This window comes from Coloeus monedula (genome assembly GCF_965178545.1).
Source record: "Coloeus monedula genome assembly, chromosome: 22".
NCBI classification, from domain to species: Eukaryota; Metazoa; Chordata; class Aves; order Passeriformes; family Corvidae; genus Coloeus; species Coloeus monedula.
The window spans coordinates 1258435-1281434 of record NC_138802.1 but is presented as its reverse complement, the minus strand read 5'-3'; the positions used below and the strand labels follow the sequence as shown (position 1 = coordinate 1281434).

Genomic DNA, 23000 nt, shown 5'->3' with positions numbered 1-23000 from the left:
AGCCTGACCCCCCAATCCCTCCCCTGCTCCCGGGGCTCTGGGCGGGCCCAGGGCTCTGTCTCGTGTCCACAGCACCCAGAATGTGCAACTACATCCACCTCTGGAACAAGGCTTTAACATAAAACCAGCCCGGGCGAGGCCCCCGGCTGCAGGAGCGAGGGGGGCAGGGACCCCTCCTCCCCCGAGCTTCACTGCTGCTGCTGCTCCTGGAAACCAAACATCCCACGGAAAAAGCCACCTCTGCAGGGCTGGAGCACGGCCACAGTCCCTGCTGCTGGGTGCTGCCAGGCCCCTGTGCCAGGGCAGGGTGGCTCTGTACCATCCGCACAAAGTAAACATGGACGGGAACTTGCCTTTTTTTTTTTTTTTTTTTTTTGTCTTTTTATCCTTTTTGTCTGTCTTTGGTATTGTTTTCAAAGTTGCTAGAGATGCATAGACACCTGAATGAGGAACTGAGCCCAGTTTCCAGGGAGGAGGAGAGGTCTGGGAGGGTGGCTGGGGTGGGTGTGGATGGGGTTTTTTTGCTCGAAGTACCGATGGGAGAAGCAGAGCCCCTTCCCTTCCCTGTGGAGTCACACCCAGGAGTTCCTGAAGGCAGAGAACAGCCTGTCCATGGTCCCTGTGCAGGGCTCTCCAGCTCCAGTGGAGTGTGGAAGGGAACGGGAATGCTGCCTCCATCCTCCAGCATCCTTCTCTTCACTTGGCGTCGTCCCAGGACAACATCTTTGGATAATTTTCCTTCCTTCCCTTTTTTTTTTTTTTTTCCTTTTTTTGACAGTTCTAAAATCTTCTGTGTGGTTCTTTTGTTTTGATTTTTTCCCCAAAAAAAAAAAAAAAAAAAAAAGCAAATGCATCCAAAAAAAAACGAAAAAAAACCTCCCTTTCCTCCCGTGCCGGGCGCTGCTGCAGGGGAGGCTCCGCCGCCCCTTCCTCCTGGCGTTCCCTGGATCTGCCGCAGTTTAGGACGGAGGTTTGGTGGTGTCGCTGAGCAGGGACGGGTTCCCGTTCTCCTGCTTGGGGGAGCCCCGGCTGGGCGGGACGGCGCTGCCGAAGGGCGAGGCCACGCTGCCGGTGGAGGCCGGGCGGAGCTCGCCCGGGGCCAGCTCCCGCTCCGGGGGCCGCAGCCCCGGTGGCTGCAGCGGCAGCGCCACCGGGAAGCCGGCCATGCACAGCACCCGGCCCAGCCTCTTGGCCACCTGCGGAGGAAGCGGGAGAAAAGAGCCGTGGGATAAAGGCAGGAGGAGGGGGGATGTGAGCAAAGGAGCGGCATTGTGCGGAATCCTCGGACAGAAAAGGTTCTCCAGAGAAGCCCCATCCCTGGGAGTGTCCAAAGCCAGCCTGGACGCAGTTTGGAGCACCCTGGTCCTGTGTCCATGGCTGGAGGTGGAACTGGATGAGGTTCAGGTCCCTCCCAGCCCAATCCATTCTATGATTTTGTGGTCACAGCACTGGAACGAAGCAATCCCATCCCCAATGCTCCCGACAACCAGACCAGGGGAGGTTTCCTCCTCCCTTTTCCTCAGGGACTCTGTCCCCCAGTCCTGGGCACTGCTGGAGCCCCCAGGTCTGCCCTGGATCCCCCTGTCCCAGCTCCAGGGACACCCCAGGTGAGGGGGCTGCTCACCCTGCCCCTTTTATCCACAGACACTTCCACAGGACTCTGCTCTCCCTCTGCCGCTGGCACAGCACTCCCTGGCCACTTTGGAACAGCAGGAATTGCTCTTAAAAAGGCCACGGCAAGGGAGGGAAAATAAAACTCCTGCTGGAGGGAGCCTGGCCCTCTCTCCCTGCAGCAGCTCCTGCCTCCCAGCATGGGCCAAAGGCCCCTCAGCCTCCCAGCACCTCCACAGCTGCTTCCCATTTGAGCTTAACCAAAACCAGGGCTGCTGCTGGACCCAGACAAGTGGGACATTATTCAGGGAGCAGCATCAGGGCTCTGCTCCCGCCCCCACCAACCCCCAGCCCTGCCTTATTACAGAACTTTAAACACCATTGATTAAATTGAAGGAATTTTTCGTGTTCCAGCCTGTATCTCACGTTCCCCCCACCCCAAGCCCCATCTCTGAGCTGCTCAGGGCTCTCTGTTTTTGAAGAAACATAAAGAGTTTTATTTCCTCCTGAATTGACCCACGGGGAACAATTGCCCACAGAACCTTTTTATGAGCCCCCTCATAAACAGGGAGGGCTGCAGGGAAAGCAGTAAAGTCACTCTTGTTGTTCCAACACAACACGAGCAGCGTAGAGCCCGTGGGCTTGGGGACCTGTGCCAGAGAGGGACGTGCAGCAACAGCCACAGCTCCTGCCAGGACACAATTCCCGAGGGAACACAGCACAGCCTGGCCTTTACATCGCCAGGAGAGATTTCCCGAGCACTCAGTGGGGAAAGAATCGAGCAGAGAGTTCTGGGTTTGAGTCCCACTGAGGGGAACTGGAACGGAACTGCTGTGGCTGGAACCAGCCCATTTTAGGAGTTCCCCACTGCACCCCTGTTCTTCCCTCCCACCACTGATCCTGGGCTATTTATTTCTGCCCCTGGGCACTGCATTCTGTCAGTGGTTTCTCCCTGAAACAGCTGTGGCTGGTTTCAGGTGAGGCTATGGAACATTTTCAAGGACAGATCAAGCATTCTTGAAAGAGAATTGCAGAAAAATTATTGCTTAATAAATACTGTTGGATAAACCACGTTTCTGAACAGCCCCAGGGACAGCTGTAAATGGTGGCACTTGCTCCGAGAGAGGAGATTTTCCTACCTGTGACCTGATCTTCAGGGCAGGGCCCAGCTTGAGCCCCATGTTGTTCAGTAAGTGCTCTTCTGTCAGCAGGGGCAGGGTCTCCCCATCGATGGCCTGCTCTCGGAATACCTGAGGGGACACACGCAGGGCCAGGCTCAGTGACACACCTGAGCCACCTGTCCTGCCCTGGCGCAGCAGGGCACCATGGAAAAGGTGAATGCAAAAACCCTCAGCCCTTATTTATCCACCAGGGGTGTTCCCAGTCCTGTATCTACAGCCAGGAGCCAGCCGGGAAAAGGAGACACACGTGGGAATGGGAATTGGGGCTGGATGCTCCCCCACAGGATCTGGGGGCTGCTCCTGCCCCCTCCCCGTGCTGGCTCACACTCAGTGCTGTCACCACCAACCACGATGGGAGGGAGGGTTAAATCCACCCCCATGGCTCCTTTTCCAGCAGGAATTCCCACAGCCTGGAGCCAGCCCTTTGGAGAGTGGCAGCGGCTGCTGGAGCCAAATGGATTTTTATTGCTGGACTCCTCCAGCGAGGCTGCCCAGGGCCGCAGCACGAGCTGCTGCTCTCTGACCCAGCACAGCTCCCTACACCAAATCCTTCCCCTTCCTCTGCAGCCAGTGTGGCCAGGAGCCAAAACCCTCCCTGTGCTCAGCACTAACACACTCCACAGAAAGCCTGAACTTGGGAAAAGCGGCCTCTGGGGTGTCAGAGACAGAGCTGAACACGGGCCAGGCCAGGGCAACTTTTAGTTGTGCTGAAGTTCCCTGGCCTGCCTGAGCTGTGGTTCTGGATGCAGAGCATTCCAGGGAACCTTGCAGGGCTTTCCTGGTTCTGGATGCAGAGCATTCCAGGGAACCTTGCAGGGCTTTCCTGGCAGGAGCAGGAGCTGAGCAGTGCCAGACCTCCCCGGCAGCTGTGGGTTTGGAGCAGGGAACAGGCAGAGCACTGGCATTTTCACACAGTAAAAAACCCTGTTAAACCCCCAGGCAGGGCCTGGAAACCCTCATTCCCTAAAGCCACAGAGCCCCACACGACTGAGCAGGGCCAGGCCACACCAAGGCTGTCTGCAGCAGCTCCATCACCCCAAAAGTGCCTGGGATGCACTGGGAAGAGGGAAGCTCTGTCCCACTGCTGATTCCTGCCCCACTGGAGCACCAGGATGGCGTGGAAGGAGGTGGGAATGGGTGATCCTGCTGCAAAGGGGTTGTGCTAATGATTCCTGCACATTTCAGAAGCTTCCAAGCACTTCCAGTGGTCAATCCCCAGTGCAACCTGAGCTCAGGCTCAGCCCTAACCTTGCCCCCAATTCCATCCTCTCCTGCTGAACTCCCTCCTCATTTCTGTCCAAGACTCATCCCACACCTTTCCTGGCAGCAAGTTCAGCAATCCACGAGGAAAACACCCGAAAAGGCCCTGCAGGGCTCTGAGCTGCCCCTTCCAGGAGGGACAAGCCCAGCTGGGAGGGAGGGAGGGAATGGGATTCCTCCCATGACATCCTGGGGCTGTGGGATTTACCTGAGTGTACTCAGTGCAGCCTGACAAGTTGGACACGAAGCTGCAAACGTCCTCCACCGTCCATTTGCTGATGTCTTCCAGCGCAGGGCTCTCCTCCCCATCCAGAAACAGACCTCCCATGGTGCCTGGATTGTTCGGAGTCGGGGGGGGGGGGGGTGGGAAGGAGGGGAGGAGAAAGGAACATAAATCATTAAAATCCCACACGGACAACAACCAGCCTGCAATCTGAATATTTTTCTCTAGCCACACATTCATCTTTAATGACCTGTCAATTAAAGCACTGGGCAGGGTCAATTCATAGGCCTCTTCCTCCTGGAGGTCCCCAGCTCGGGAAGGGGGGCAGGGGAAGGAAAAATCCGAGCTAATGCATTTCATGTGTTTAATGTTCTTCAGCTGCGGGGGAAGCAGGGGGAGGGGAGGGGAGAGGAGCAGAGCCTGGAGGAGTTTCTCCACACACACCACAGAGCGGAAAACTCTGCCTGCCTTGTGGGCTCCTCTCCCAGCCCCGCTCCCTCCGACGTGCTCGGAATGACAATGGGGACCGGGAACCGCTGGGGAGCTGTTGCTCCTTCCGAGGGGTCATTTTCCATCCTGCCCAGCCTCAAACACCCCCAGGACGGGGCTGGCTGTGCCCTCACAGCCGGGTGTGTGACGGGCGATGCTGTCCCTGCCAGCCCTGACGCTCCAGGGCCGGTGGGGCTGGGATGGAGCCGCTGTCAGCCCCGAAATGCAACAGCAGCTGCGGCCCCAGCCCTGTCACACGCCAAGGTGATGGCTCCGAGGGGCTGCGGGAGCCCCCCCGGCCCTGCAGCAGCGGGGCCTGACAGGACACTCGGAGAAATCCCAACGGGAGCCAAGGAGGAGAGGGAGAGGCACAGGGAGTGACAAAGGAGACAGGAACAGCAGCCGGGTAACTCGGACCTGCTGTGGAGGAAAGGGAGAGCACAGAAAAAATCAAATTCCAGAAAACACCACTTTAGGGTGGGGGAAAGCCATTATTAACCCCTGGAACTCCCTGCTGTGGGGTGTTTAGACCAGGAGAACACAAGGACATTCAAAGGGATGAGAACATGCAGGATTCTTGGGCAGGGAAAGAGTTTATGAGGAGTATGAGCTGTTCTGCTCAGGGCAGGGAGAATGGAATTGCCAAGAGGAAAATATTTCTCCCATGGGGTCTGTCTTGACAAAATTATCTGTCCTGTGGGCTTGGGGCTTTTCCCTGGTGGATCTGATGGATATAACCCTCGCTCCTGCCCACAGCAGCTGGGACAGCACTTCCCCACTGAATGGCAAGGGAAAAATGGCAAAAACAAAACCACGGTGGGGAGCACAGGCCCAGAGGCCAGGGAGCAGCCAATTCCCTGGGGAATAGCCCAGGTCTGAGGGAACAGGCAGGGAAAAGAGCAGAGCCACACAGCAGGGCCCCAGGCACTCCCTGCAAAGCCTCCAGCACGGGCAGAGAGCAGGAAAACTCGGGATCTGCACAGGAAGTTACCGTGCCAATGGGATGCCCGACACCAGCAGAGCCTGCACGGGAAGCAGGCAGAGGCTCTGCCATCATTTCCACACATTTCCCCTCCCATCTTCCTGCTCCCTGCCCGGCTTCTCCCTGGATGTCCCTGCACCCCCTCCTCTTGGGCAGGTGACAGCTCTGGCTGCTCATCCGCACCCACAGCTCCCTGCACAGCTCCAGGCATCCCAGGAGCAACTCCAGGCAGCCCAGGAGCAGCTCCTGGAGAGGGGCCACGGGGAGCAGCCCCGGCTCCAGACCTCGGGATGAGTCCGTGTCCCAGCCGGAGCGAGCCCAGGAGCGGCAGCCCCAGAACCGGCTGCACCCCCCAGTTCCGAGCTCCCCGGAGCAGAGGGGCTCCTGCCCGTCCTCCTGCGCCTCCTTGGGAGGATAAAACCCCGTCCGCCCCCTGCCCGAGGCTGCACCCCCCTCCCCTGCTCTGGCAGCCCGGACAATGAGAACAAATAGGTGCCAAGTGGCTGCAGGGGACACACCTTCGATCCCAATAATGACCTGTCAGCGACTGCTGGGGCTGCGAGGAGCCACAAAGGGCAGCAGCCATTCCCTGCCAGGCCTGCTCTGTCTGGCTCCGTGATAAATGATGGTCCGGGAGGCTGGTAATGGATTAGGGAGCGTTTCACCAGCTGGGGCCCGGCGTGCGGGGACTGAAAGGAATCCATCGTCCCGTCCCGGGCGAGGACAGGTGTCCCCAGCACAGCCCTCGCCACCCAGCCACGATCCATTTATAATTCCCCTCCCTGCTCCTGGTATCCAGCTGCTCCAGAAGGAGAAGCCAAAGGCTGGAGGGGCCATGGCGAGCAGAGCTGCTGGCCCTGCCGGCGAGGGAACGCAGACCCGGGCTGCGGCAGGAGCGGCTCTGCAGCACGGGCACGGCCCGGCTTGTGCTCCTGGCAGCACAGGGGACAGCTCAGGTGCCAGCTGGGACACAATGCACCCCCCTGGCAGCCAGCCCGCCTCTGGCTTTCATCCGCTGTGCCCCCCTTCCCCGTGCACCCCTTCCCTCCCCCGGCGAGGGCTGGGGTCAGGAGCAGCACAAGGCTGGCGTTAATTGCTCTCCAGACTACAGATCAATAGAAGGATTTTAGCCTCCTGCACACTCCATCCTTCACCTTTTCCAAAGGACGGGGCTGCGGGAGGGCGGTGGGAGGAGGAGGAGGGAGTGAGGCTGCTGAAACCTTGAGGAGATGAGGTCATCGAGCCACAGCCCCAGAAGGCAGCTCAGGGAATCGACCCGGCCCGGCTGCCTCATCGATAACGCCCCCCGGCAGGGATGGAGCAGCTCCTGCCTCCAGAGCAGCCTCCCTGCGCTGGCACAACCAACTCAAACTTCGGAGCGTTCTCAGCCAGGTGCTTCTCCCCTCTCCTCTCCTCCCTACAGCTCTTCCACTCGCTCACCTGCCTTGGCTGGGTGGGTATTTTAGAATCCCAGACTCCAGGAACATCCCCTCCCTCCTGAGAGAGCAGTCCCTGTGCAAAAAGGGGGTACAGGAATTGTCTGGCATGGGGGGGGGAGAGGCGGGTGCAGCTCTGCCTGCCTGCCCTCAGGTGGTTTGTGTTCCCCAGACCCACAGTACACATTTTTCACTCACCCCAGGATGGCTGCAGCCCTTGGATCGATACAACCCTCAATATTTCAGCTCTGAACTCCCAGCTCCCCACTCAAGCCCTGGTGCTGCATCCTACCCGAGTCCCTGTCCTCCCAGGGCTTTCCAGGTGGGAGGATCCGAGCCCAGCGGGGCCCAGACCCGCGGGCAGGCAGGGAGAGCAGCCCCAGCCCTGTGTGAAACCAGCCAGAAGCCAAAGAGCCCTCAGGAAAAGTCCTCCAGCCCCGGCACAGGCTGCACAAACCAGGAGAGGCGGGCAGGGAAACCCAGCCCGGAGCTGTGCCGAGGCCTCGGGATGTGCTGGTGATATAAATCCAAAGTGATAATAATAAATGGGCTATTACAGCAACTCACACATGGCTGGGGGAGGGAGGAGGGAGGGAGGGGAGCCAGCCCCAGCCCAGGCCTCCCTGCAGAGCTTCTCACGAGCCACGAGCACCACGGAGCTGAGCCTGTCCCTCTTTAATGGCAGGGAGGAAAAGGCTCCTGCGAGGAAGCCTCGGCAGCCCAAGGCAGCAGGAATATTTATCATCCTGGCCACCTGCCTGTCACTGAAAAATCGCTTCCTCCTTCCTGGCTGGGAGGCAGCTCTAATGAGGGATGGGCAGCCGTGCTCACAGGCAGCTCCTCGCGGGGAGAACAGGCACAGCGACAGCACAGCCCCCCTTCTGCCTCCCCCCTGCCAGGGGGTCCTGCCTCCTGCTAATTGCTCTGCCACGTAATTAGCTGGGGCAGATCTGGGCTCTTGGCTGGGCAGGTGGGGCTCCCTGGGTCTGAGACCCCATTTGTGCCACCGGTACCCACTGCTCCTGCAGTGAGAACAGAGAGCTGGCAGTGACCTCCCTGCCTACCCGTCCCATCCAGCCCAGCTCTCCCAGTGCCTGTGACACTGAGAGGTGCACCACAGGCCAGGCAAAGAGCCCAGCTGCCTCTGCCCTGGAAGAGCAGCACGTGGGAACCAGCTTGGAAAAGCCCTCCAAGGTCATCGAGTCCAACCTTTGACCAATGCCCACCTTGTCCCCAGCCCAGAGCACTGAGTGCCACACCCATCCTTCCCTTGGACACCTCCAGGGCTGGTGACACCACCACCTCCCCAGGCAGCCCTTCCAATGCCTGACCACCCTTCCCATGCAGAAATTCTTCCTCTCGAAACAAGGAAGAGAAGCTGACAAAGCAACCACAACCACCCTGTGGAACGGGCACGGGGGAAAGCCCCACCTCCACCCCACCACCCCCAGCCGCCCCCAGCCTCACCTGCATGGAAGTAGGGGCTCATGGTGTAGGGGAATCCGAAGGGCAGCGGCTGGGGCGCCGGGAGGGAGGCTGGGGGGAGGTATTTCACCTCGGCCTTGTTGATGCCGGGCCCGAGCAGGTGGCTGGGGGACTCCGCGCTCGAGGAGCTGCAGGGGACGCTGGGGGCCGCGGCCGCCTCGCTCAGCTCCTTGGCCCCCTCGCACGCCTTGCCCGTGCCGTCCTTGCACTCCTTGAGCTCCGCTCCCGAGCCGCCCTCGGCCTTCAGCCCCTCGGCCTTGTCCTCGCCGACCTCGGCGTCGCTCTCCGAGTCCTTCATCTCCTCATCGTTACAGTCCTGGGCCCCGTCCCGCGCGCGTGGCTCCGCGGGCTCCCGCGCCTCCCCGGGGCCCTGCGGCTCCGCGCGGGGCTGCGAGGATTTGCGGCCTCCCCCGGCCCGCCGGGGCTGCTCCTTGGGTGGGGTGGCGGCGCCGGGGCCGCCGGGGGTGAGGGACAGCAGCGGGGCGTTGTTGTGCCGCAGCACCAGCATGGCGTTGCGCCGGGACAGCTCGTCGCGCAGCGCGTGGCCCTCGGGGACGTCGTGCACGCTGCGCAGCGCGGGGTGGTCCGGGGGCAGCCCCGGGTGCAGGCTCAGGGGGTCTCCGGCCAGCAGCCTCTGGCGGTGCAGGTTCTCCAGCTCCTTCTGGCGGATGAGCTCGGCCGACATCTCCAGCCTGCGTCGGGAGAGGGAGTTTGGGTGGGGGGGTCTGGAGGAACGCGCTCCCCCCAGGAGCGAGGGGTCAGCTCCACGCCTGCACAGCCTTTGCACAGGTCTCACTCGGACACTGCGGTGCCTTCTGGGCCCATTTCACCCAACACACCCCTCCACGTGGTGCCACCAGGACGAACCCAGCCCCTTTTCACTCTTACCTGGCCAGGTTTTGCTTCCGTAGCATCTCCTGCTGCCGTGCGAACATCTCCGCCTGTGCTGGCTGCAGGAACCCGTAACCTGGGGCAGGGAGAACAGCACTGGGGGTTATTCATCCCAGCACTGACCCTTGGCTGCCTCAGGGCCAGCTCCCCAGAGGGGCAACTGAGGGAAAAAGGGCACCTGAGCGCTGCCTTTCTGTTCCAGAGCCCAGCTACTCCTCACTGCCACAGCAGCGTGGCCACAACACAGGGCCAGGAAGGCCAAGAGCAGCCAAGGAGCTCCTTTTGCTGCAGAACCAGGGTGAAGTTGGCACAGCAGTCATGGGGAGACACAGAAAATGTGTCCAGGCTGCTTGGCTGAAGGGCAGATTGTCACAGGCTGCACCTCTGCCCTGCCCTGGCTGCCCACAAGCGTCACCCCAGCACTCACCTGGCGTCTGGCACAGCGCCGACGGCACCCCGAGGAAGGGAGGCCTCAGGTGGGGCCCCAGGGCGATGTGGGGAGCGTTCTGGGGTGACAGCAGAGGCGGTGGGTGGGATATCTCCCTGCAGCAATCAGAAAATAAAGCCATGTTGAAAACCTGGAGGCTGCAAAGGGCCCTGGCTCAGGAACAACATCTTGGCTGCAGATGAGCTGCATCCTGACCCAGAGGCTGTTCTCTGCCTGCTCACCCACATGCAGAGCTTCTAAAATGGAGAGAAAAAACCAAAAGCAGCAGAACCAAAGGGGAAGAAAGCAGCCAGGACTCCACAGGTCCCACACATTCCCCACCTTTGCTTCTGTGGCCTTTCAGCTGGGCTGTCCAAAGGGATTTTCCCTGCCCATGGCAGGTTAAAGGGGGCAGCTGAACATGCTGCATCTGCCCCTCCCCTTATCACATTTGGGTTTCTACCTCGACCACCTCACAGCTGATAAAGAATTCTGTGCTTGGGGAGCTGGAGAGCGGTTTGGGAAGATCTGAAGGCATCACTGGCTTGCCTTGCAAAAAATCCCTGTCCTAGCTGGGCTAAGGGATGATCTTTAATTCTGGAGAGAAAAGCTGGAAGTGAGGCAGAAGAAGACACAGACAGGAGAGGGATGTGAGCAGGGCAGAATGGGTAGAGCAGATGCCAGGGGGTGGGAAAGCTGGGAGAGGCAGGATTGGGTGGTGGAAAGGGGACAGTGCCTGGAAAAGAGGCAGGGAGCACTTGCTGGCAGCAGGAGGGAAGGCAAAAAAAAAAAAAAAAAAAAAAAAAAGGAAGGGAATAAGAGCCAAGGTCTCTTCCATTAGTCAAATCTGCCCTGGGAGCCTGCAAGCAAATCTGCTTTCCGGCTGCACGTCTCTTAATTCCTTTTGATGGCCACTTACAACATTATTACCTTCATCAGGGCATCCAGAGGCAGAGCCAAGTGCGGGGCCGTTTATTTTCATTTTCCAGTATCTCCCTGGAAAATCTGCTCCGGGAGAGACTGGAGGGCAAGGGAGAGGGAGCCAGAAGGTGCCTGAGACTTTGCCACAAACCCACCCCGTGCGCAACCACCGCGGTGGGGGGATAACGGGAGCATCCCGGCCGTCCATGCCCCCATCCCGCACAGCCCATGGAAAGCCAGACAGGGACTCTCAGGGGATGAGCTGGGCAAGGCCAGACCTTCCCAGCGCAGCTTTACCCGCATTCCCTGCAGCAGCCACTACAAAACCACTGACCCGCCTGAGCCTCCCCTCCGAAATTCCTCCTCTCCCCTACGCCGTGCCCATCCCGCCCATCCCCCGCGGCCGTCTCCCGGCTCTCCTTTCCCTCCTCCCCGGCTGCCCTGGCTCTCCTCTAAACTAATTGCGGAGCCGGCGGTGTCTGGAGGCGCGGCGCGGATCGATGGGCGCTGTTGAAATGTTAATGCCGCCCGTGCGCCGCGCCGCGCTCCGCTGGCAGCTCCAATTAATCTCAGGTAACGCCGCGCTCGACCTTCGGCTCCGAGCCGGGGCAGCAGCCAAGCGATGCTTATGTAATTACACCGTGAAGTGTGTAATCACCTGCCCTAATCCCCGAGGCCTCACAATTAGCCGGGGCCGCGGTCGCCGGGCTGCCAAGTGCTGCTGCCACCCGCGCCGGCCCGCGGATGAATAAGGGACAATTAAAGCGGCGTGACGGGGGCTCCGAGGTGTCCGCTCGATCGTAATTAGCTGTAATCATGGGGAGACGAGCCTGGCAGACGTGCTGGTCGTTTTATAAGAAGCAATTTAGGAAATCAAGTCGCTGTTAACCATCGCGTGGCCGGGCCCTCCCCGCCTTGGGAATGTGCTTCCTCAGGAGCTCCGGGTTGCCCGTGGAGAGCTCAAAAACAAAGGAGCTCCTTGATTGACGCCAGTCTGTGCCCAGGAAGGAGAGTGCTGGATGGGGATCAGGGCCGGGCGCTGGAAAAGGAAGGGTTCTCCCTTCGGTGGCAGCCCAGCGCTCATCAGAGGTTGTTTTTAGGCTTTCATGTTGTGCTACGGGGCATGACTTTGATCCCTAAGGAATGCACATCTGCTCCAGACTCTGCAGTTCATTCCCTCGGAGCTTCCCTGCCTTCCTGGGCCTGCTCTGGGTGCCTGGCTGGGGAATGGGATGTAGCAAAAGGACAAAGCTCCTGGACCCGATCCCATGAGCACGGCAGCCTGGAAAGCAGCTGCAGGTGGCTGGAAGAGGGGCTGGATGGGCCACATCAGTCCCACACACTCCACCACACGCTGGGGACGAGCCCCAAGGTTTGGGAAATCCGGGAACACGCACTGACACACGCTGTCACCGTGCCTGCCTGGCACAGCGGGACACAGAGACCCCTCAGCTCCCCCAAACACCCACACACGGCTGCTGGTGCGGCCAGGAGCAGCCCAAGGTCCCTCACACGGCACTGTCACACCCTGGGGTCAGAGCAGGGAGGCTGCAGATGACCAAAACAGCCCAAAAAGGCTGCAAATAGCCAAACCCAGAGGTCACTGCACCTCTCCTGCTCAGCACCAGTCCCAGCAGCAGAGACCTTAGAAAGCAGGCAGGCATGCTCATAAATATTTAGGGCAGAGGGGATTTTCCTGCCTGCAGGGAGCCTGATGCTGCCCAGCTTCTGCTCCAGAGCCCTGGGGAACCCCTCAGCTGCGTGGCCACGAGGGACAGATCCTCTGTGCCACCCCAACAGACCCATCCTCCTGGGCACAGAACCTGTCGGAGCCTGCCCTGCTCCCTGCCAGCCCATCTGCCCCGTCCTTGGCACGGGGAGCTGGCACAGGAGGGAGGCAGCAGCACCAGGTCGTGCCCTGGCACGGGGCTGGGCAGCCCTCCCAGCCAGCCAACTGCTTCCCAGCCAGCTTGGAAAGAACTGGCACCCCCCGAGGAAAAACCCCCGAGACCTTAACAAAGGCTGCTGTGTTTTTAACAGCTGTGCACCAAACACCGACCCCTGCACCCTCTCCCAGCCTTGAATCCCCCATGAAGTTCCTTCCTCCTCTTCCTCCACAGCCCAGAGTCAGAATTACAGTCCCCTACTCTGAGGAGGTGAATTTAGCCCCCGGCAATTACATCTGATAAGCCTTGTCCTTACCTTGCAGAGAGCAATTCTGTGTTGCTGCACATTCCTCCCCCAGCCCCCTTTTCCTCTTCCCCCCCTAAAATGCCAGCTGGAGGCTTGTGAGCAGGGTATTAGGGGATTTGCACTGCACGCTGCTAAATTTGATATGTCCTTTAACAGGAGACAAATGGTTCACAAGGCTTAAAAAGTATCGACTTTTCTTTAACAATAAGCACTAATGGCCTTCAAATAATCAATATTTAAAGTCATTATGGGGTTACACATTATACTGTTAAAGCCAAGCCTTTCACTTTAACCCCATCATATCCTCCCAAGTCCCGAGCAGAGCTCCCCCCGGCTCAATCCGAGCTCCCAGGGAAGGCTCGGAGCACAGGCTGTGACTGGAGATGTGAGAGGGTCAGGAAATGCAGATTGAAACCGGCAAGGCATGGAAATAAATTTAGAACGGATGGAAGAAGAGGGGGGGGGGGGGAAAGAATGCATGAAAGCTCTGCTTTCTTCTGCTCTGCATTTGATAGGAAGAGACACTTTAAACCCGAGGTAACAGGCAGGAGGCACAGAGCTCCTCGCTGCTCTGCCATCCCCAGACACTGCCAGGAAGGGAGAATAAATAAAATCAAAGGCCTTGCTAAAAATGGTGTTTGGGATTTCCAGGCAGGAAAAGAACATGTGCTGGCACTGCCCTCCCAGGGCAGCAGCGAGGCCTGGCCACAGAGAGGGGCTGGTTTGTGCTGCCCCTCAAAATCCAAACTGGTGCTGAAACCAAACTGGTTAAATCAGGTCAGGCTCTTTGGCCTTTGCTCTGCAGAACATTCAGCCAGCTGGGATGTGGGGAGGGATCCTGCCAGGGCAAAAATCAGAAGATCAGAGCGTTCAGAGAGGAGTGGGGGACTCAGGGCTGGGGTGGGTAAGAGCAGGAGAGAGATGGTGCCCAGAGAGGGCAGGAGATGTGCCCAAGGAGCCAGCAGGGAAAAGGAAAACCTCCCCAAAGCAGGGGGAGGAATTAGGTGGTGGAAGAACAAACCGTAGCAACAGCAGATGGGAAGACGGGAATCCAAAAATGCTGCCTGGGTATTTTGGGCACATCTCTGCTCAGAGAAAGCCTCTGGCTGGTGCACGGTGTCTGTCAGCTCCTGCAGGGGAGGCAGCGGGGGCCTCTCGCGCACTCGGTGGCTCCCACCCCCAGCTCACTCCTGCCGAGGGGCTGGGCTTCCTGGGACCCCAGGATGGGGGTGCTGATGGCAGCTCAGGCTGGCAGCGTTCCGTGTCCCCTGGCATTCCCTGCCGCCTTCCCCCGGATCCTGGGACATGAACTGTGCCCCCACTGCTTCTTCAGGCCCCTGAGTGCTTGTACCCAACACCTGCCCTGTCTGTGGCCATGCTCTGCCTTCTGCCCCCGAGAGAGGGGCAGGTCCCCCCAGACCCTGCCACACACTGCAGGCACCAGAACGAGCTCCCAGCAACTCCCAGCACTAAACTGGAGCATCACATCCAACCAGGAAGCTTCACCCCACTGCCCACAGAGTCCAGCAGCTCACCCAGCCCTGCCCCAGCTCCTCTCCAACCCCTTCTGTGTGCAGGGCATGGAAGATTTTCCCTCAAGAGGAAATTTTCCCCAGGCTCCACACAGAGAGAAGCAGGGATGAGCACCTCGGGGAGGAACATGCCAGCCTAAAGGACCCAGCGGAACCATTGCCAACAAATCTTGGAGACAGCACCCAAGGAGCAGGATCCAAGCAGCTCTGCGGGGTACAGCCACCTGCCAGCTCTGCAGGAGAGGCAGCAGTTTGGGGATGGGAAGAGCTCCAGGCTGGAGTAGTTACAGTGGCACCTTTCAGCTGTACCCCTTCCTCATCCAAGTCTTTTTATAACACTGAACTCAACCATCTTCCCAAACAAACCACCAGGCCCTGGCACTCCAGCATCCAAGCTGAATCCATCTTGAAAGGATCTAGGGAACCAAAACCAGGAAAGCAAATGAATTCTCCAGCCTGTGGCTTGAGTCTGCTTTTGGCAAGATGTCTCAGTGTCACTGACTCCTTCCAAGAGATGGAGAAGGGAGCAAAGAGGTCAAGGGACCACTATGCCACTATCAGGACCTTGGTCCAAGAAAATCCATATCCACGTGTTTGTGTGTCTCATTCCCACAAAGCCAAACCTCCCAGCCTGTTTCTGACCAGCAAAGATGTAAAAATTAATGAATGAAAAATGTCTGAGCACACCCACCCACCTTCCCAAGTGTCCCCCAGCTCAGCCCCTTCACACCTGGGCAGCGGAAAACTGCGGGCACAGCTCCCATTGCCAGGCACGTTCTCTGCATCGCTGCCTCTGCAGAAACACCAGCACTGCCCTGACCAATGCAACTGGGTCACCAGTGGGGGTTTCCCCCTCTTGCTTTGCCAGCTGAAGGGCTGAAGTCACCGATTATTCCTGCCCACAAAGCTGAGAGCTCACCTGAGCCGCACAGATCTCCCGGTAGGACGTGGAAATGGAATTTTAACACCGCGCCAAGCAGCTCTCATGCCCCTGCACTGTGGTTATTACCTCTGCTCCTGGGAAAGGAGACACCATAAATCCACCTATGTTTGCTGGGAATGTGAGGCAGCTTCCTCCAGTGCCTCCTCCCCTGCCAGTGCCCACCGGGACCCTTGGGAATTTCTGTTCCTGCAGGACAAAGGTGCACGAGGCTGCTCTGATTTACCCCCTTGACAAGGGCCACAGCACTAAGTACAAACCCGAGGCTAACAGGGAATGCAGGGGAGGAATTACCCCCCACAAAACTTTACTGCTCTACAACCCATGGCCACGGCTTCTCCTGGCATTCCAGAAACAGCTGTGGTGCTCCGGAGGAACAGCTGGCACAGGCCAGCTCCAACCAGGCCACTTCTGAGAGGGAGCAGAGGGACACCCCTCGGCGGTGCTCAGGGGGCTGCAGACCTCTGGGGAGAAATACTGGTCCTGTGGACTGATCCCAGCCTGGTTTGGGTTGGAAGTGACCTAAAAACCACCTAGTTCCACCCCTTGCCATGGGCAGGGACACCTTCCACGGTCCCAGGTTGCTCAGAGTCCCATCCACCTGGCCTTGGACACTTGCAGGGATGGGACAGCCACAGACTCACGATGTCAAGCCATGACTGTGGGGCACAGTTCCCACTGCCCAGCAGGATTCCCCGGCTCTGCTAACACGGATTATCACCCCTGAGAGCCTGGCCAACTCAATCAAGATGAGCAGCAGTGGTTTGGTCCAAGAGCCATCTCCCAGTCTTCAGTCCCTGTCCCCTGACCCAGCCAGCAACTTCCCTCCGCTCTTCCCAAACCATGGAACGTTTCCTGGCCTGGCCCAGCTCCATCCCCCCAGCACCTGCCCGCCAGTGGCAAACACCTCTGGGTTTGATCTGGATCTCCCCACTCTCAGTCTGCCCCTCCTGTGAGCAGCCTCCACCCTTCCGTGGATGCTTTTCCAGGCAGCCCTGGGGCTGGCCTGGCTCCTCTCCAGCCCACACAGCGCTGGGGAAGCGTTCCTGAGAGCGGCTGCACGGAGGCTCCTCCATCCCTGCATTCCTCCCTCCCAGGTCTGCTGCGACCCGCACGGAGCGGGCGGATTTACGGGGCGGGTTAGCCAAAGTACGCGCTGTGGGAGAGAGGTTCCAGGGCTGCCCAGCCCCTCCTCAGTGCAAAGGTATTGGTGGGAGAGAAGGAAAACCAGACGGCATCTCCAAGGCTCTAAATGGGGGGAAAGGCTCTGGACTCAACCCATCCATACACACCCTACAGAGCTGACAGGGCAGCCTGCTCCGCCCCCATCCCGACACAAAAGCCAAAAGAAGTGTAAATAGCAGAGCCTTTCAGTGCTCATCCCATGATACCCAAAGCTTTTGCATCCCCACGGCCCTCTCCCATCCCGCTATCCCTGTCAGGAACGCACGCAGCTTTAATTTAATTTCCCTCTGAAGTTCTTGATTGCAGAGGGAATGGCTCGTGGCACAGAGCAAGATAAATGAGCTAGAATTTCCTGGGGGCGGGGGGATATCGGCTTTCCAGCACTCCTAGCAGTGGGAAAGGCAAGCTGAGGCTCTTTTCCCTAACAAAGAAAACTTCTTCTCTTTCCGTTCCATCTCAGAGCATTTCTTCTCTCTCGTTATCTGGGGATGCTACGAAATGCAAACTTAAAACACCTTAACTTGCTCTGTGCCCAAGAGCAGGTGAGAGCGGCATCTGCTCTGGATACCCAGCACAGGTTTGGGATCATTCCAGCCTGGCAGTCGCTCCCCTGGATGTGGATGTGCACAGGCACAGATCCCCCCCTTTCCACACAGACACCCCGGAGTGTGGCAGGAGCACCCCCAGCACCCCTGAACCTGCACAGCCCCCAGAGGAGACGGTCACACCTCGCCCAGGCAAACCAGCTCTGCCCACCCCGGGCACTGCTGCCCTCTCCCATGGAATCACACAACCCTTAAGGTTGGAAAAGCCCTCTAAAACCACCGAGTCCAACCATTACCCTGACAGCGCCGTGGTCACCACCAAACCACGTCCCCAATGCCACATTCACACGCTTTTTGAACGCTTCCAGGCACGGTGACACCCCCACTCCCCTGGCCAGCCCATCGCAATGCCTGACCCAGTCGCTCTCCCCCTCCCACAGCCCACACCACCCGTGCCACCGCTCCAGCCCGGCCCGAGGGTGCCCCGGTGCGAGCCCCCCGCCCCTGCCCAAACCCCGCCCCGGGGCGGGCGAGCGGGCCCGGCCGTGCCTCGGTACCTGTCGGGGAAGTGGCTGTCCCTGTGCTGGGGGAGGCCCTGCTTCCTGCGCTGGCTGGACGAGTTGCTGGCCGAGGGGATGTGCGCTTCCATCGCGCCCGGGGTCCGCGCCGCCGCCGCCGCCGCCACCTCCTGCCGCGCCCGCAGCAGATCTGGGGACAGCGGAGGGAAGGGATGAGGAGCTGCTGCTGCTGCTGCCCGGCACCGCGCCCGCACCCCCCAGCCCCGGCCCCGCTCGGACACACGGACAGACGGACACACGGACACACGGACAGACGGAGGCACCCCCGCCCCGCTCCCGCCCGCCGCCGCTCCCCGGGGCCGCTCCGGGGCTGCTCGCGGCTCCCCGCGGGCGACAGCGCTGCCCCGGGGCTGCTCCCGGCCGTGCCCGCAGCCCCCGGGCGACAGCGGCTCCGCTGTCCCCCCCCCTTCCCCTGGCCACCCCCGCGGCTCGGGGCGGCTCTCGGGCGCCGGGGCGGCGGCGGAGCCCGGCGGGGAGCGGCGGCCCCGGCACTCACCCGGCCGAGCGGCTCCGGGCGCGATCCGCCCCCGCCGCCCAGGGAGTTTGGCAGCGGAGGAAATTGTGCAACTACGGCAGGGGGGTGGATTTGCTCTTTAATTGCCTTCCTGCCGGAGGGAGGGAGGGAAGGAGGGAGGGAAGGAGCGGAAAAAAAGGGAGGGAAGGATGGAAGGAGGGATGGATGGATGCGAGGAGAGCAGAAGGAGAGGGAGGCATTCCCCAAACTCCCTCTCCCGGTCGGTCCCGAGCGGAGCCGCCCTGGCACCTGCCCCGGTCCCGCCGTGTCCCCTCCGCCCCCGCCGAGCTTCTCGGGGCCCTGCCCTGGACCCCCGTCGGGGGCTCTGCAGGGCTGCACCTGCCTGGCACAGCAAGGACAGGGAAGGGCTGGGCCCGGAGCAGCTGAGGATGGGGTACAGCAAGGGGCCCCTGCTCCCGGCCTTAGGCACGGCGCTGCCAGGACACAGCCACAGGTCAGAAGGAAACGCACCCCCTCATTCACCCTGCACTGCGCTGGCACCTGTGACCTGTGTCACCCCAGCCGTGACACCTGGGCAGTGGCACCTGGGCAGTGGCACCTGGGCAGTCCCTTCGGGGCGGTCAGTGCAGACCGGCTGCCCACACAGTGCCCTGGGATGGACAGAGCAGGCAAGGCCGGACCCCACCTCATGCACAGCCAAGGAGGGGAGGTGATGCAGGTACAGCCCGTGTGCCACTTCCCACTCAGGGAACAACAAGTGCCATGGACACCTGTGCCAGGCACGCTGAGGCCTTTCCAGGGAGCTGCTCTCTCCCAGTTAAGCATGAGGAGTCCCTCAGTCCCCGAATCTGTATGAAATCCCCACACACAGAGCTCACATCCCACCCCAGAGCCTCTGCTGCCGTTCATGTGGTGCACAGGAAACATCCCCACAGAGGAAACCTCCCTCACCCTGCACCAACCTGCCAAAGGAAACCAAAACACAGCTGGGGAGAGGAGCAGAGGCAGATTTATCTCAGGCAGCATCACACCTCGAACACTGACCCTGCACAGCCCTCACATCCAGAAGCACATCCACCTCTTCCCACAGCTGATCTGTAAAGCCACATTCCTGTAGGAGCATTGCACAACCCTGTAGGTGCCACGCCTCCCAACTCCTTGTCTCCCTTTTCCCACCAGGCTCCTTTCCCTCGCTTCTGGGAATCCCAGCCACCCCTGTCCCTGCTGGCACCAAGATGTGCCCAGCCCAGCCTGAGCTCCATCAATCACAGCATCAAACACTCTGGTGATGGTCAGGGCTGAAGCCCTGAGGTGGGGTGAGAACATTCCCACAGCTGCTGTTTCTGCTGGCAGGAAGGGGGACAGTGGTGCCCAAATTTCTGGCCACATTCCTTCCCCTGTCCCCACGCCCCCAGCCGAGGGGACAAACACTAAAATGACAATTCTGAACTGCACAAGCCCGTGAGAAACAGCCGAACACCATCAGATCACAGAAAAAGCCCAGAGAATTCACCGAGCCAGGGAGACCGTGCACCTCCAATGTTTATAAATTAATTATCTGAAAAACCCAGGTCACTCCTGATTGCCACGGCGGCTGTAATTTAGAAGCCTGGCGTGCAGCCAGCTCCAGGAGCCGCATTGATCCTGAATGACCGCAACAACCCCCGCACACACCCCCTCTCCTCTCCCCTTCCCCCTCCTCCCCTCCCCTGCGCCCCTTCCCTGCTGCCCAGACCCCCCCGAGGATCTGTTATTTACAATCCTGCACTCTGACAGTTGGGAAATCAGATTGATTGACAGTGGGACGCTGGCGGATGGAGGTTCCAGGCACGGAGACAGACTGAATTCAGAATGTGGGATGAATGCCACTGGGAGAACGGGGGCGGAGGAGGGGGGGCTGAAAAGCAATTAAAAAAAAAAGATTTCTAAATTATTAACATTTTTTAAATTATTAATGTTATTGGTGCCTCCATGTGAGCCCGCAGATAAACTGCGCTTTGTACTGGCACTAATAATTTATAGCCCAACCAGAGCCCTGTGGTGTGGAGACAATCCAAAAATACACCAAGTTTTGTCTTGTCAGTGTTCCCCGAGCGAGTCTGGCTGTGCAGGCGCCTCCTCCCCCCCTGCCCACCCCAAAACCCCAGCGTGACCCCCCCCAACAAATGCTGATGAGACAATTTAATCATCATCATAAAAACACGTCAAGCTCTCAATGCAATGAGCTGTTCTCGTTATTTGGGGGGAAGGGGTGATCCCAGCTGTCCCCCAGCACACCCTGGTGGGATGGACACGTCCCTGTGCCCAGCAGCCACCCAGGGCCAGTGTCTGTCCCAGTGCTGCTCACACCCCACGTTCTGTGCTGTGTCCGAGCTCTGCTGGGCTCCCCACGGGCTGCACAGCCCCCACGTCACGGCTGAGCACTCAGCACGTTCCTGCCTGCGGGTGCCACCCCTTTGTCACACCCTGTCCCTCCCTCTGCGCGTGTTCCCGCACGTCCCTGTACCACCCTAGCCCTGTGGCACACGGCTCTGCCCCTCAGCCATGAGCTGAGTTTGCAGGAGCTCTGCGATGCCTGGCACAGCCCAGCACCACCCAGAGCTGGTGCCACGCTCCCCACGGGGGCTGGGGCAGGTTTGTGCCGGGCCTTTGCTGATAAGCAAATCCTTCCTCCACAGCAATCGCCTTCCTGCCCCCAGAGAAGCCAATCAAATCAAACAGAGTGGAAAAGAAGACAGCCTCTTCATTAACCTAACAAGGAGCCCTGGGGATTTACACTCGAGACCAGAGATTCTCCTCCAGCTCTCGCTGGATGCTCCGCTGAGGCTGCTGGTGCTCCTGCCCTGCCTCAGCCGGGCTGGGATGTGCCAGCCCTGCACACCTCGGGCAGCGAGCAGCAGAGGGACAGATCCTTGCACGGCTCTGCCCTTCAGTGACACTCCAGCCTTCTGGAACAGCACCACCTCTGCCACGTCCCTGGCTTGTGCCTGATCCAGCTGAGTTATTTCACTCCCATGCAGGAGAGGACTCAGGACAGGGCACAGCTTTGCTTGGCATCAAACTGGGCCAGTGCCAGCAGGTTCTGCTCACCCGAGGGCAGCTGGAGTGGGTGAGGAGCCCGTACCTGTGCAGGGATGCTCGTGGATCCTGCATCCAAGTGGATCCAAGGTGATCCCGCAACCGCCTGGTGCCCCCTTTAGGCACAGCCCAGGACGTGCTGGATCCAGCCAGCTCCCTCCAAAACCCTGGGAAAACCTTCCAGCAACCCCTCAATCCGTGTGGGACTCACCAAATCCCAGGACTGCAGGACCTCCAGACACTGCTCCAGCCCCAGGAGAAGGCAGCAACATCATCTCACCATTCCCATCCCTATATGTCAGGACTGTCTGGCACTGCCTCCATCTCATCCCCTTGGCTCCACACCACAACCCAAATCTCTTACTCCAGAGATTCCCAATACTCAGATGGACACAAACTCTTGAAACAAGGGAAGAGAAGGACCCCCCTCACCTCCCCTGCAAAACACAGAGCACTGCTGCTGCTGCATTCCGGGAAGGAAAAGCACATCCCCCTGGATGGCTGCAGAAGGAATCAGCATTTAACAGATGGCCAAGGGAAGATTCCTCCACAGAGATGGACAAAGGCCCCACAGGACCCCCTTCAGCAGGGTACACCACACCACGTGTACCCACGGCACAACAAACAGCCAGCACTGCAGCCCACCAAGCCCTCAGCACACACGGGGCTCAGGGACATCTCCCAGCCTCATCCCAAACGAGCCAAGGGCTCAGGGACATCTCCCAGCCCCATCCCACGTGGAAGCAGAGCCCTACCTCCGTGGCTGGGCACTGCCATGCTGTTGGCCAGCTGGTAGAGCCGCTGCTGCTGCTGCTCCTCGAAGGTGCCGTGCTCGTTCAGGGCTGACATCATGCGCCTGTAGTGCTCCTCCGGGGTCATCTGTGTCACCGCCTCCTCCAGCAGAGGCGTGTGCGAGTTTTCTGAGGAGCACAAAGATTTGGTCTTTTTTTTTTTTTTCAGAGAGAAATACAGTGGAAAATCGAGGTAAGTACAGGGACAGCACAAAAATAGAGAGGAACAGGGGTAAAGGGACATTAGCACCAATTCCCACAGCTCTCTGTTGTCCCCACTGGGCCTGACGTACCCAGCTGCCACATCAGCTGTCCTTGTGCTCGAGATGTACCATCAAATGTGGTCAAGACCACCTGCAACCTACTAAATCTCCATATTTACGTACAGGAAAGTCCACAGCACACAAAAACCCTCACCAACCTTTTTTTTTCCTTCCCCCTGAAGCACCAAGCACTGCATTGCAACAACACAAGATCGCCTGCAAGCTCTGTACCCTCAAAGGGGACAGGGAGGATGGAAGAGTTCACCGAGTTCTCAGCCCTTCATCTTCGGGGATGTGAGTTCTTTGTTCAGCTCATACCTGACCAGACAGGCACCTCTTTCCCCCACCTTTCTGAGCACTCAAAGGACACCACAAAGTGAGAGATGTTCGAGCAATGCTGACACGCACCCAAGGGACAGTGCTGACATCCACCTGCCCAGCTCTCAGAGGGGACATCTCGGGAGCAGGTCGTTTCCCATCTGTACCTGAGGCCATCCAAATCAGCCCCTCCCTC

General features: G+C 59.4%; 1 protein-coding gene across 1 annotated transcript in view; it reads right to left on the bottom strand.

The window, feature by feature from the left end:
* Nucleotides 1–959: 959 nt before the first annotated feature.
* The window catches only part of SAMD11 (sterile alpha motif domain containing 11), a gene marked incomplete at both ends in the record, with an annotated part of 83940 nt that continues 61899 nt past the window's right edge, over nt 960–23000 (bottom strand). The window contains 8 exons of the mRNA XM_082295514.1: nt 960–1196; nt 2751–2861; nt 4261–4385; nt 8650–9359; nt 9556–9634; nt 9986–10101; nt 17859–18009; nt 22188–22352. Coding sequence (XP_082151640.1) covers nt 960–1196; nt 2751–2861; nt 4261–4385; nt 8650–9359; nt 9556–9634; nt 9986–10101; nt 17859–18009; nt 22188–22352 — 1694 coding nt within the window. The remainder of the gene's footprint in view (nt 1197–2750; nt 2862–4260; nt 4386–8649; nt 9360–9555; nt 9635–9985; nt 10102–17858; nt 18010–22187; nt 22353–23000) is intronic.